Source organism: Melanotaenia boesemani, unplaced genomic scaffold (genome assembly GCF_017639745.1).
Source record: "Melanotaenia boesemani isolate fMelBoe1 unplaced genomic scaffold, fMelBoe1.pri scaffold_156_ctg1, whole genome shotgun sequence".
Lineage (NCBI taxonomy): Eukaryota > Metazoa > Chordata > Actinopteri > Atheriniformes > Melanotaeniidae > Melanotaenia > Melanotaenia boesemani.
The window spans coordinates 47,234-60,154 of NW_024580606.1; the positions used below are offsets into that span (position 1 = coordinate 47,234).

The 12,921-nt window shown below is 39.9% G+C and overlaps 1 protein-coding gene and 1 long non-coding RNA gene across 2 annotated transcripts; both read right to left on the reverse strand.

Moving 5' to 3' along the window:
- Window positions 1–2,066: 2,066 nt before the first annotated feature.
- On the reverse strand, window positions 2,067–11,721 carry LOC121636153 (zinc finger CCCH domain-containing protein 7B-like; the record flags this gene model as incomplete). Its single annotated transcript, XM_041979443.1, has 14 exons — window positions 2,067–2,645; window positions 2,988–3,157; window positions 3,252–3,388; window positions 3,648–3,756; window positions 4,059–4,164; window positions 5,583–5,755; window positions 6,088–6,173; window positions 6,653–6,834; window positions 6,926–7,026; window positions 7,174–7,388; window positions 8,053–8,214; window positions 8,427–8,520; window positions 8,613–8,674; window positions 11,403–11,721. Coding segments are annotated over 14 exons (2,097 nt in total), but the record flags the coding sequence as incomplete, so codon positions are not given.
- A 468-nt stretch (window positions 11,722–12,189) lies between these two features.
- LOC121636158 lies at window positions 12,190–12,829 on the reverse strand. Its single transcript, XR_006009658.1, has 3 exons — window positions 12,808–12,829; window positions 12,327–12,381; window positions 12,190–12,248 (listed from the first exon to the last, which is right to left on the reverse strand). It is a non-coding gene; the product is annotated as an uncharacterized LOC121636158 (long non-coding RNA).
- Between the last annotated feature and the right edge of the window lie 92 nt (window positions 12,830–12,921).

Sequence of the window (12,921 nt, forward strand, 5' to 3'; positions counted from 1 at the left end):
TCATAGTTTGTTTAGAACTTAATTTTTGAATACTCAGCCTGACTGTCAACCTACTGATAGAAAGCACCTCTCTGTTGTTACATTTTTTAAATTAATGATAATTCTAGAGATTTGCATGATTTTGATTAAACATTTTTTTCAATTAAACAACCAAATGTCAACATAGTTATGTTTTGATTAACACAACCCAACCTCAGGCAAACCCTGAATAAGTTATAGTCCCTGTATTCGTCGCATAGTCTGTGATGTTTTTGTCAATATGCAAACAAAGATAAACACTTAATCAGAGGTATTGAAAAGAAAAAAAGAAAAAGAAACAAACCTGTCTGCTTTAGTTTAGGTGGAGGCTTTTATTGCAGGCATGTCCTACCAACTCAATACCTTCTCTTTTATTCTTGTTTTTTTCTGCACTGTCACTAAAAAAATCCTTAACTTAGAAACTCGTTGAGCAAGAAAATACACTTGTAACACAGCGAGTGGACAAAAGAAATAAAATAAATAAATAATAATCATAATAAGGATGTGGTGAAACCCTGAATAAAGCCTGTTTCTGTTTTATTGCATCAGTCGGAAACTGCCTTGTTGACATCACAGTGACCTCAGTCTGCTGAGATGATACAGATCAGTCTTTCACCACCTGTCCATGTGAGCCCCTGACATGTTCCTAAACTTAATAATCCATATCTGGTGACTGTCTTATCTGCAACTTGGACTTAAATTAACAACCATACACTTTATTGGAGGCAAATGGACATGTGATTTCTGTTTATTACCATGACCTTGATGACTGAGTATGAGCACAGGCATAATAGATAACCATTCAACAAGTCAGTTTGTAGCCACATCTGTGATGGTAAACTAGCAAAGACGCCTCTACACATGAAACAACAGAACCTCCAGTACAGTCCATACAATCAGAATAACCCCTACACACACACATATATATATATAGTCAGTGTTGAGACTGAACTTCTTAGTGCACCGAATAAGTTGAGTCAAAAGTGTAATTACTACTTCAGATAGTCACGTGACTAGACTAATAACTGACTTATTTTGCCCTGCTGTAAATTTCAGCTGGTCTTTTTATTTTTTTATTTAACGTTAATATGTTAAATAAACATGTTTTGTGTCTATTTTCAATAACTTCGCTTAAACAGCAGTTTTTTCATTATTATTACAATCCTTTTTAAAGTGTTAAACCTGAACACAAGAATAACAAAACGTTATGAAAAGCTAAAAATACTCTCACCAATTTCATCAAAGGCAGGAAAGGAGAAGGGGTAGTCTGCCAAAGCCTTCAGGAGATCAGGAACGTCGCTCCTATCCCCAAAAATGAGTTGATTCGCTGTTGACATGACGAACAACCTTTAAAACACCTGCTGAAGTAGACGGTTTAAGTCCAAATGACTGAAAACACTTAAAGTATGACAGAGAAACCGTTTAAGCCCTCTGCAATGGTCTTCTGTTACTTCTTCTCAACTTCGCAGTAGCACGGGGACTCCTGCATGTGTCCAAATAATTTGCCTCTTAATGAGCAGCTTTAACCCCGCCCCCACCGCTTGTTGACTTCATGGCATTTGAGTACGCGCATGTCAGTCAAATCGTTGCACCTATCAGAGAGCAGGAGGCGGGCTCTTTCCGGAGAAACGACAACAGCAGCCGTAAGGATGTTTTTTATTTGGGAACAGATTCATACACGCCATGCACGGCTGCACGTGCAAGGTAAAGCAGCCTTTCTGAGGTGCCCAGCGCCATCCACTGTTCTATAGTTGGAATTACAACGAAGCGCATTGAGTATTTACAGCACTCGTACTTTGTAAGAAATACTCAAAAACAAGTTGGGGGTTGCAGAATGGCACTATATTCAAGTATTTCTTTATAAATATAAAAACTATATAGCTATAACTATTTCTGATCATGATCATAAATGGGTAATTGACAAATTCACAACATAAATAACCCTGAGTAACCAACACTTTAATCATTGAGAATATAGTAAAGTCATACTAATATCCAAATCTGTATCACGTATTTGCATGAGTACAAACTGGACTTGGACACAAGAATATTAATTGTTTTTTTTTAATAAACATTCAGGCGTTTGAACATTCTGCACATCTTTGGTAAACTGTGGACTGAAGGCACTGATCAATGCTGAAACGAAATATAAACTAAGGGGGAAAGTACATAAAAGAGTGAAAATAAAGCATACAAGCAGCTCCAAGTACAGATCACTGTAAACCCTTTAACAGACATGAAGCAAAAAGACATGTATTCACATGGCAACAAACACTTAAAAAGTTAAAAGATTGACTAATTTAGAGTTACTAATGCAGCACTTTGGGGAAGGTCAATATGTGTTTGACAATTCAAGTGCTTCCTTAGTCTAAACATAATAGTTTAGGTTTGAAACATCAACACATAATCAAAATACTAGTTTGGCAGTTGCAAAGTCAAATTCTTCTCAGTCCTGCAGTAGAAAGTTGTACTTCCCAAAGTCAAACTCATTAGGCATGACAAGCATGTCGTCCCTAGCTTTGGCCAGTTTCTGTCGCAGGAAATCCCTTCTCTCCGTCCACTCTTGCAGCTCCTCTGGGCTGTGGGCGTAATCGCAGCTCACACCATCAGGACAGCCACCATCAAACCTGGAAGTCATCAACATTATGGTAAATGTTTCCTTTTCGACTAAAAATGACATTTTTTCCTTCAATATGTTAACTTCCAATAAATTCAGTAAGAGTTTGTCGGTGTATTTTTAAACCAACTCCACAAGATGCAGAAACAATATTGAAATTCAGGGGCACATTAATGTTGAAATCTGAGATGACTAGCTCTGCCAATGTGCTGCACAGCTTAAGTTGCTCATATTTTTGCCAAGTTCTCCATCTGTTCCTGTTATTTGGACTTGTGACACTGAAATACAAAAAGCTGAACTCAACATTTCGATATTCTCTGAAACCACAAATTGATCTGAGAGGAGATCTTACTTGGGGCAGAGTTTAAAGCATGTTCCAGGAAAGCGGTAGCTCCATGTCAGAGCTTCATCTTCTCCCTCACAGCTGAACACTCGGTCTTTGTGTTTCTCAGAGGAAATGTGCTGCTGCCACTGTCGCTCACTGTTACTGTGCTTACCGCACAAACGGCAGTGGAAACCATACTAAAATATAGAGAGAATTCATTGAAAAAATCTTTTCTTACAGATGCAAATACAGAGAACAATTCTGGTCTTTAGCTTCAGCTGTAAAACCCACCATTGGTTCAGCGTAGTCAGTTGGCATAATGATGCATTTCTCTTCGGAGTTGGGCTGAGAGAACGTGGCTCCCTCTGCTTGGCGGTGGTTGCCAGCTAATGTCAACCACATGTCATACACCTGCTGCATGTCCCGCACTACAAGCACAAATACAATGCAGTGAACTTCTGTATTTAACAATCATACCCATAAAGCAAAATGTTCAGCTTTTCTTAATTCCCATTGTAAAGTACGTCAAATTGGCATCACAATGTCCAAATCAATGAACACCATCAATCAAAACACACACTATACACCAACAGGTTCTACAAGCAGGGCTTAGTAATACCAGGCTGCTTTGCACGTTTCCTTTTTATCTCATTCTAACTGTATTGCAGAGTAATTTTAATAACTCACAGTCATTATTCTTCATGTACATCCACATTTCTTTCTCCTCCTGGCTGTGAGCAAAGGTGCAGTTCCCAGTGTAGTTACATTTCCTCTTCTCCTGAATCTGGGCACACATCTGACACAAGAAAACATAAAGCTATTAAATACAGAACACACTGCTGAATACAAACAATCAGTGGATAAAAACCCTTCCTATGTCACGTAAAAGTCACAACATTGGCTATATGTGATTTTTAAAAATATGTTAATAAAGAAACCTTTGAAATTAATCTTCAAGCAGTAGAAATGCTACACAAAACACGGAAAAAAGGGAGAAAAAATGTTAGAAAACTTGGGAAAACACTGGAAGTCTGTTAAATGAGAGCCTCTGTTGAACAGCTGGTTGCATCTGTGTGTAAAATCAGATGTAAGACCTACGTCATATTGCACAGGGAAGTTCTTGGCATGAGGCAGTGGTCGGACCTGAACCCATTTACTTCTCTCTGAGGACTTGACCAGCAGTACTCGTCTGTCTTTCGTCCACCTAAAGATGAAAACCCAAGAAAAAGACAGAAATATGATGATAAATTTAAATGCTTAGACTGCCACCATCCATTCATCCAGATCCAGACAGCCCTTTTCCGGGTGACACTCTCCACCTCCTCTTGGGGGATCCCAAGTCTAATCCCTCTCAACCGAAATCTTCGCCTGTTGGTTAATCATTCTTTACAAAAGATCGGTGCCTCATTACTGCTGAAAAAGCCTCGATCCATCTCATCACCTCTTTCTCCATCCTACTATCACTTGTTAAAAACATCCTGAGATACTTAAACTCTTTAACTTGCGGTAGAGTCTCATTTCCAACTCAAAGCTAGCACTCTACCAGACTTAGAGGAACTGATTTTCCTCCCAACTGCTTCACACTCAGCTGGAAACCGCCACAGTGCATCCTGAAGATCTGGTCTGAAGAAGCCAAAAGAACCACATAATTTGCAAAAAGAAAGGATTCAACCCAGACATCCTCCTCTCCCCAAGATCTCGTCCATGAACACCACAGGACTACTAAGAAGTGGAAGCCTCTGGACCAACCATAGACTGTATATAAAAGATGAACGGAGCCTCCGTGACATCACCCGTAGGTTTCTGAAGCGAAAAAGTGAAGCTCGTTAGGTGTTCCCACCATCGTCATCTTGGCAGCGTCACACATGTCGTTAGTCCCGGAAAATCCAAAAATGGGCAAAGAGGTGGAGCTGAGAGGGAGACTGTGAAGGTGGGGGTGGATAATTGACACCATCAAACTCCGAGCTGCCTGTAGCTAAGAGCTAACCGAGCTAACGATAGCTAACCAGCTAACGGAGGTAGGCGAGCTAAAGCAAAGACGCACTGTTAGCCAGCTAAAAACCGCATTTGTGCTACACTCTCCCTTCTTTCAATGGATATTGATACCTGTCAATCAAAAGGACACACCTTTAATTATGCAGAATTTCAAGATTAAATAACATCCAAACAGATGAGTTAGAAAAAAAATTCACCCCCCTCACAGTTGTCATGAAGGTAAACGTGACCTATTAATCCTAAAATGGATTTTTGTACCAGGCTGTAAACATGTGTATTTCTGCTGTGAAGTTGGTCTTTTTAACATGGGAGTCTATGGGGATTGACTCTGTTTTGGAGGCAGCCCCTAGCGGATGAGGTTTGAACTGCAATGTGTGGCACTTCCGCATAGGCTTCACATTTTACAGGCGGAGGTTGCAGCTTGGGACCAACGTGCACGGTGAACAAGTCTGACTATGTGCAGAGAATGCAGACAGCTCCTGCTTTGGTCACATAATGAGTCTCATGTCACCATCACAATTTCAAAAAAATGAACTTTCATTCGTGAAATCACTCCAGCCACAACAAATTATTGAAAGCATCACTAGACTTGCATAAGAACTACATACAAATATCATGTTGACTCACATGTGGCTGGCTTTGGCAGAACAGTACTTGAGTGCTTTGTCTGGTTCGGTAATCAGGCCGCCCCCCCAGCACTGAGCACATGCAAACTTCATCTTCATATTAAGAGTCTTCCCACTCCTGGCACCTCCTACTTCTCCTCCTTTAGATTTGCTTCCACCTCCTCCAGCGAACACCTGCTTAAAGTCAAATAATAGAGAAAATATATAGACGAAATTCTCAATAGATTTATTTTAGTCTATTAATACATGGAAGACAAAGACATACTCTGGTTGCTACTTGCAAACAACATGATGCTGTAATTTAAATCAGAATATAAGGATTGTAAATAAAAGAAGCTTAAAAGTAGAGACAGCAACAGCATTAAGGTGATGCGATTGCTTTAATTAAAGTATGAAAAAAGAAGAGACAAGAAGCAGGAAAGGCTCATCCAGGTGCTAATGGACATGTTGGTGTATGAGATAGAGGACACTGTGTCTCTGTACAGATTGGAAAAATTATTTCTTACTCTGTTAACTTTGTCTTTGTTTGAATTTTGCGCTGTCTTGTCATGATACTTCATGGATACTTTCACAATCTCATCAGGGCTGATACCTGTAAATAAACATACATACACAGAAAATTCAGTCAAAAACATGTTAGAGTCCCCATGAAACCAAGTTTTTATACATGTTTTCCACTTCACATCCCACAAATAAAGTATATTTGTGATTATTTATTCTGGTATTTAAAGGTTTTTTGAAAAGAATGATAGAGTAGCATTCATTCTGGCGGACAGTAAAATAACCACCTGCTGGAGGTATGTCTTCATGCTGTTTAAAACCAGCCAGCCAAGATGCAGTGAGCTTCAGAGGTGGAATAATTACTGATTAAAGCAGTAACCGTTTAACTTTAACCATTTTCCCAGTAGCTCTCAGCAAATGAATCACTATTTCTAAGGCCATACAGTGTTTTGCATTCAGGATATTTAAACTGGCAATGATAAAACTTCCAATTGTTTTTACAATACTAGAAAATTTCAGATCAGCCACGACACATAAAATATGCTGTACAAATGTGTAGTAATGCTGCACCTGTGTGACACTGAATCCTCCAGGTTTTAAGCTCTATGACAGAGTGGGCATACTGGCAGCTGTCTTCTCTTTGGCAGCCATACCGGATGGCTTGTCGGCACAAGTCCAATTGGCACATGATGCTGAGAGGACGAACTTTTTTGTAGTTCACGTTGAAGGTCCTCATCACAAAGGCCAGGCACCTGATGGGCACAGAAGGAGGAAACAGAGAGCATGATTGAAATTAGAGAGGATAGAAGGAGTTTAGGAGTCATAATGTCATAACACACTCACTTATTAGCATCGAAGTTGTGACGAGCATCCACGTTAGAGCAGATGGCGTGATTGTCACTGGAGCGTTTACTGATGATTCTAGGTTTACTGTCATAACACTCCTACAAAGATGGAAACAGGACAAGCTGTTAGTAGTTTTTGTTATTAACCCTCATTTATGATTTTTAGTAAGCAGGTGTCCAGTTTTACAGCTTCAAATTAAACAAATGGGACTCTTCTGACAAAAAAAACATTATACATGCCCTAACCTGACAAAGGAAGATAAACATGCCCTTGTTTTCCTCTTGAAGCCGTATGATGCTGTTCACAGGGTCCATTTTGACGGGTGTGGTCTCAAACAGCAGGTTCCTGTCTAGTGTCCCCTTCCTCTCTTCTGTCCAAACATCTATCTCCAGCTGGTTGTAGGCAAACGTGCATTTCTCTCCGTACTTACAAATGCCCAAATCCCCAGACTGCAGCAGATCTATATACGGGAGAAAATATACATAATTTACTGTTTTACAGCAAGAATGACTTAAAGCAGAGATAAAATGCAGATGTACTGCGTCACATGATTTCATTATCAAGTTCACATCCTGTTATTTATATATACATACATACATATATATATATATATATATAGATAAGAATTAATAAAAGAGTATATTGTGGTGTGACGTCATATAATATAATAATGGCAGGAGGGGTAATATTTGTGTTCTGTGTCACTTCTGAACAATGGTATTGGTTTAAGCAGAGCACAAGACAGTGAATGTGCCTGTGTAAGTAGAACAAATGTACAGTAGTGGAGAGATTTTATTCATTTTCATTAAGAAACAATAGTTTTTTAACTGTGTTTGGGTTTAGTTGATTTAATTTTTATTTTTGGAGATAACTTCTCCAGCTTTCAAAAACATCTGGTTGAATAGCAGAGATGAAGCTGAACCGCCTTATGAACCCCTCACACAGTACAGCCGGGCAGCAATGCTTCGGACGTAAAAATCTATACAAGCCGAAATACGCACATCTTGAAAATACTTCCTGTACTCATGATATTTTTGTACATGGATAAGACAAATTATTTTAATGATAATTATAAGAAGTTAATAAATTAAAATCAATCACTCATTTCATGTGGAGGTTCTCACTTTTACAGAGTACAAATGGTCCTGAGAAGGATGTCCTAGCAGGAAGTGGTCGTACTCTGGTCCACGCCGTCGGACAATCCACCTTCCATCTACACAGCAGAATGTCTCGCTTACAGTTGTGGACCAGGTCTGGCTTGTGAACATAGGAGTATATCCCTTTACCTAAGGACAGAGTATTTCACATATAAAAAGATCTTTTTTTCTTTTTTGTAGAAAGTGCAAACATCAAAATAAAGGAAAGTGCACTGTAAGACATATTAAAAACAAGCAGCCATTACACTTCCTGGACAGTAAAATCCTGACCAGCTAATGGGCTCAGATTATTATTATGACTCCTGGAAACAATTCAGAAGAGGATGAGACTCTTTACGTACCCTCTTGAGGGAAACATGTGGAGCAGGCCTGCAGGAATTCGTGGGTGGACGCTAGGGGGTTGGAGACTGAAACAAGCCCTGGGCTATTTCTCTCCTACAAATCCAAAGGAAGAAAAGGGATTCCATTAAAGAGTTGAAATTACAGAATGAAAGAGAAGCAAACACAGACCATGTAATCTGTCTTACTTTGTAGTGATTTTTAGGAGATCGCATTACCGGAGTAAATGCAGTGTGTGAGTCAGAGAAACCTGAAGAGCAAGGACAAAATACAAAATAAACTGAACAGATATCAGATGGCAAAGACTTACAAACACTACAATAAACTTATCGTCACATAAACACGTTTCCTAAAATCATCAAGAAGTTTTAGGTAACTAAATACCAATATTCAGGACAAAACAGGATGTGAATAGTCAGAAAGTCCATCTGTATCCAAACTCAGCTTTTATTTATAAAGCACTTTAATCTGTTAATCTGTAGTGTAACTAAGCAGCAAGACTGGTGCCAGATTGGAAGAGAGCAGGCTGAGGTAAAATGGAGAGGTGCTCTGCCGTGATTAGTGGTTTGGGTAGGTTGGGTTTGGAAGAAAACACATCTGATGCAATTACCCAGCGGCAACAATCCTTGTTTGTACCGCCACTCACGCTGCTGCACACAAACAGAGTTTCATAGCTCATAGGTTTATAGCTCGTGATTGCATCTCACACACTGGCAAAACCTGTTTGAACAGTTTTTACTTTGCATTTACAATGTGCCAGACGACTTATGTTATTTCAAGATAACAGCGAAATGTAGAGAATAGACTGAGGCCTGATGAGTCAAGTTAATAAAGACTACATGCTAGCCTCTACTGTGTGCACATCTACAGGATGTGAAAAACTGTTTAAAAACTGTAACAATGCCAACATCCACACAATAACAAGACAACAAACTTGAGTGGAAAAGCAACACTGAGTACATTTACAAGAAAGGTCAGAGCAGACTCTACTTCTTAAGGAAGCTGAGATCTTTTAACGTCTGCACCAAAATGTTGCAAATGTTCTACAGGTCTGTTGTTGAAAGTGCAATCAGCTTTGCAGCAATCTGCTGGGGCAGCGGCATCAGAACCAGAGACTTGAAAAGAATTAACAAACTGATCAAGAAAGCCGGTTCTGTGCTTGGAGTAACTCTGGAGCCGCTGGAATTGATCATCAAAAAAAGAATTCTGTACAAGCTGATGAAGATAATGGAAGATCTTTCACACCCTCTACACAACGCCGTGACGAAACAACAGAGTGTGTTCAGTGGGAGGCTTGTTCAAGTCCGATGCAAGACAGAGAGATACAGAAGATCCTTCCTTCCAGCAGCTATGAGGCTGAAGAACAAAGCCCTTAATTAATTAATGTGATTGTTTTACTAAAAAATTACTACTACTACAATATTGAATTTCCCTTTGGGATTAATAAAGTATTTTTCATTCATTCATTCAAGACTAAAAGCTTGTCAATCACTAAAGGCAATGCCATGTAGCTTTAGTTGACGCAAGGATGCACACACCATAGTGTGTTGAGACCTTTGTTGTAGTAACACGTGCATCCCACCTGAGCTCCACACCTTCCAGATGAAACATGTTCACGTTTTACTGCATCTTGTGATGAAACACTCTCCCTGTATAGCGAGCAGGATCAACCAGGTGCAGACAACTGCCTTGGCCCTCTCCTGCTATTTCAGCTTGAAGGAATGCATCCAATTCTGAATAATAATCTTCAAATATTTAAGCATTACTAGTAGAGCCCGGCCAATAGGGATAGGTTGTTTTATGTTGATGCCGATTCCGATATTTAGCAAAAAAATCTCCGATAACAGAGTTTCTGCCAATTAACTAAAATATATATATATATATGAATGAAATAACTTTTATTTAAAATTTAGCTTGTAAATCTTTCTTTCTATGAAGCACATTTTAAAATATATATATATATATATATATATATATATATATATATATAAAAAAAGCTTTGCCTTTTGGCTCAGCTCTTTCTTCACCACAACAGACCAATGCAGAGTCTGCATCACTGCAGACGCCGCACCGATCCGCCTGTCGATCTCCTGCTCCATCCTTCCCTCACTCGTGAACAAGACCCCGAGATACGTGAACTCCTCCACTTGGGGCAGGACCCTATTGCAGACCCGGAGAGGGCACTTCACCCTTTTCCGGCTGAGAACCATGGTCTTGGACTTGGAGGTGCTGATTCTCATCCCAGCCGCTTTACACTCGGCTGCTCCAGTGAGAGCTGAAGATCACAACCCGATGAAGCCAACAGAACCACATCATCTGTAAAGAGCAGAGACCTAATCCTGAGGCCACCGAACCGGATCCCCTCAACACCTCGGCTGGGCCTAGAAATTCTGTCAATAAAAGTTATGAACAGAATTGCTGACAGAGGGGCAGCCTTGGCGGAGTCCAACCCGCACTGAAAATGATTCTGATTTACTGCCGGCAATGCGGACCAAGCTCTGACACCAGTCGTACAGGGACCGGACAGCTTGTACAAGCGGGTCCGGCACTCCATACTCCTGGAGTAAGTGTGAAGAGAAAGGATCATCATCTAGTTGCGGTTAATTGAAAAAATTGCTGGTTGTATGTGTCATAATTATTTTGATTCAGCTGTTTAAAGCTGGTAGCTTAAATAAAATAAATATTTTAACATTTGGTCAAGTTATATGCCTTTGATGACATTTCATTATTCCTCTGTCTTGTGCTAAGGATACTGTGGATAGAATGTCCACCCATTTAATATTTTATATGAAAAACTTATTTTATCATTTTGTTTTTCTTATTTTATGTTCTTAAACTTATTTATAAGAAATTACTAATTTCTTTTAAGGTATATTATAAAGCATTAAAAACTACAACTCTAGGACATCATTATATCTGAGCCCTTAAGTCTGAAAATTTGCTTCTGAAAACTAAACAGTGAAATGAATTATAGTTACCATTTGAGCTGAAATCAGAGAGCGAGTCCAGGCCTGCTACCCCAAATGAAACTGCTGGCAAAGCAGACCCAACACTCTTCACTGTGGGGAACAAGTCCAAGGCATCAAGGCAGTCAAGCTGCTCTGTGGCTTTAGTGCTAATTTTAGGGACATCCCTCCTCTGACCACTTGGATTAGAGACAGGCCCCAAGATGTCTACTTCATCAAGCAATTCATTGAGAGACTTTTCTCCTACATCCAGCTCAGTTTTAGGCTTGTTAACCTTCTCAGCAGCAACACCGCTTGACGCTCCGTCCAAAATTTCATCAAGAGAATCAAGGAATCAAGAGCATCCGGGTATCGAGTTCCCAGAGGAGGGCGGAACTGAGTTTGAAGCATCCGCAACACGTCCAATTCCAGAGACGGACAGGTCATCGAGGATATCCAGTGCTGTAGATGAAGTGGCTACCCGCCATTGAAAAGGAGTCCAAGGGAGTTGAGCTGATTGATGGCAGAGTTGAAGAGGCAGGGGGAAGCTGGGGTGTTGGAGCAGGCGAGGACAGAGGGCAGCTGTGTGAGTGGATGTGGATTTCTACTGGGGACTGCGAATGCTGCCTGGACGTGGGAGAAAAAGACTTTTCACCCACTATTAGCAACCAAAGTCACTTTACTGCTCTGCAGTACAAATACAGCATATTTCACCTCAGATGGCTCTTCCTCATTGGAAAGGAGTCAAGCAGACTGTCTAAATCATCCCCCTCATCAGCTCAGAGTCATCACAGTGTCAGGTAGCACAGAGCTGGCAGGTTTGGCTGCAGACGGGAGGTGTGGAAGCAAAGTGGGACTTTGGAACGCTGGGGACATTGACTGTGGAGAAACAGGACAAATGTGTCTTTATGTAACTGGTTTTAAAAACATTAATTTAAACATATAAATAGTTCTCACCTGGTGCAGCAGAACTGGCAGAATTCAAACCATTTCCTAAATTATCGCCAATGTCCTAGAAATGAGCAGGAATACATCTCAACTAAATAAAATAGAGGATGGATGCAGGCTCAATGATATGATTGGAAAAACACATACTTCATCCTTCATTTGACAACCATTAGCAGTTTTTTGGAACATTTTGTAATGTGCAACTTTGAGGGGGATGTATTTTTGTCATTTAGGAATGTATCTTCCTGGGAAAGATAAGATAACACGCTTGGGTTTGAGAAACAAGAAGACTGGACGAATGTGCACCATGACTGCAGAGGCGCTGGCTGAGATGATGGAGATTTTATAAACCATAACAGGTCTTTGTCCACAGTCAACATCAAAGAGCCATTTCTCTGACACATTTAATCTACGTTAAGGTTTATGCAATAAAGAAACTCAAATTTCAATCCATATACTTCTCGATGAAACTAAAGTTTTCCAGACTTACACTGCAGTATTTATCCAGCCTTCTGACAAGAGTGATCTGAAGACTTGAGAAAATCCGTTAACGTGTGTTCACCTCTGTTCCATAAAATAAATAATCTAGAATAATCATTTTTAC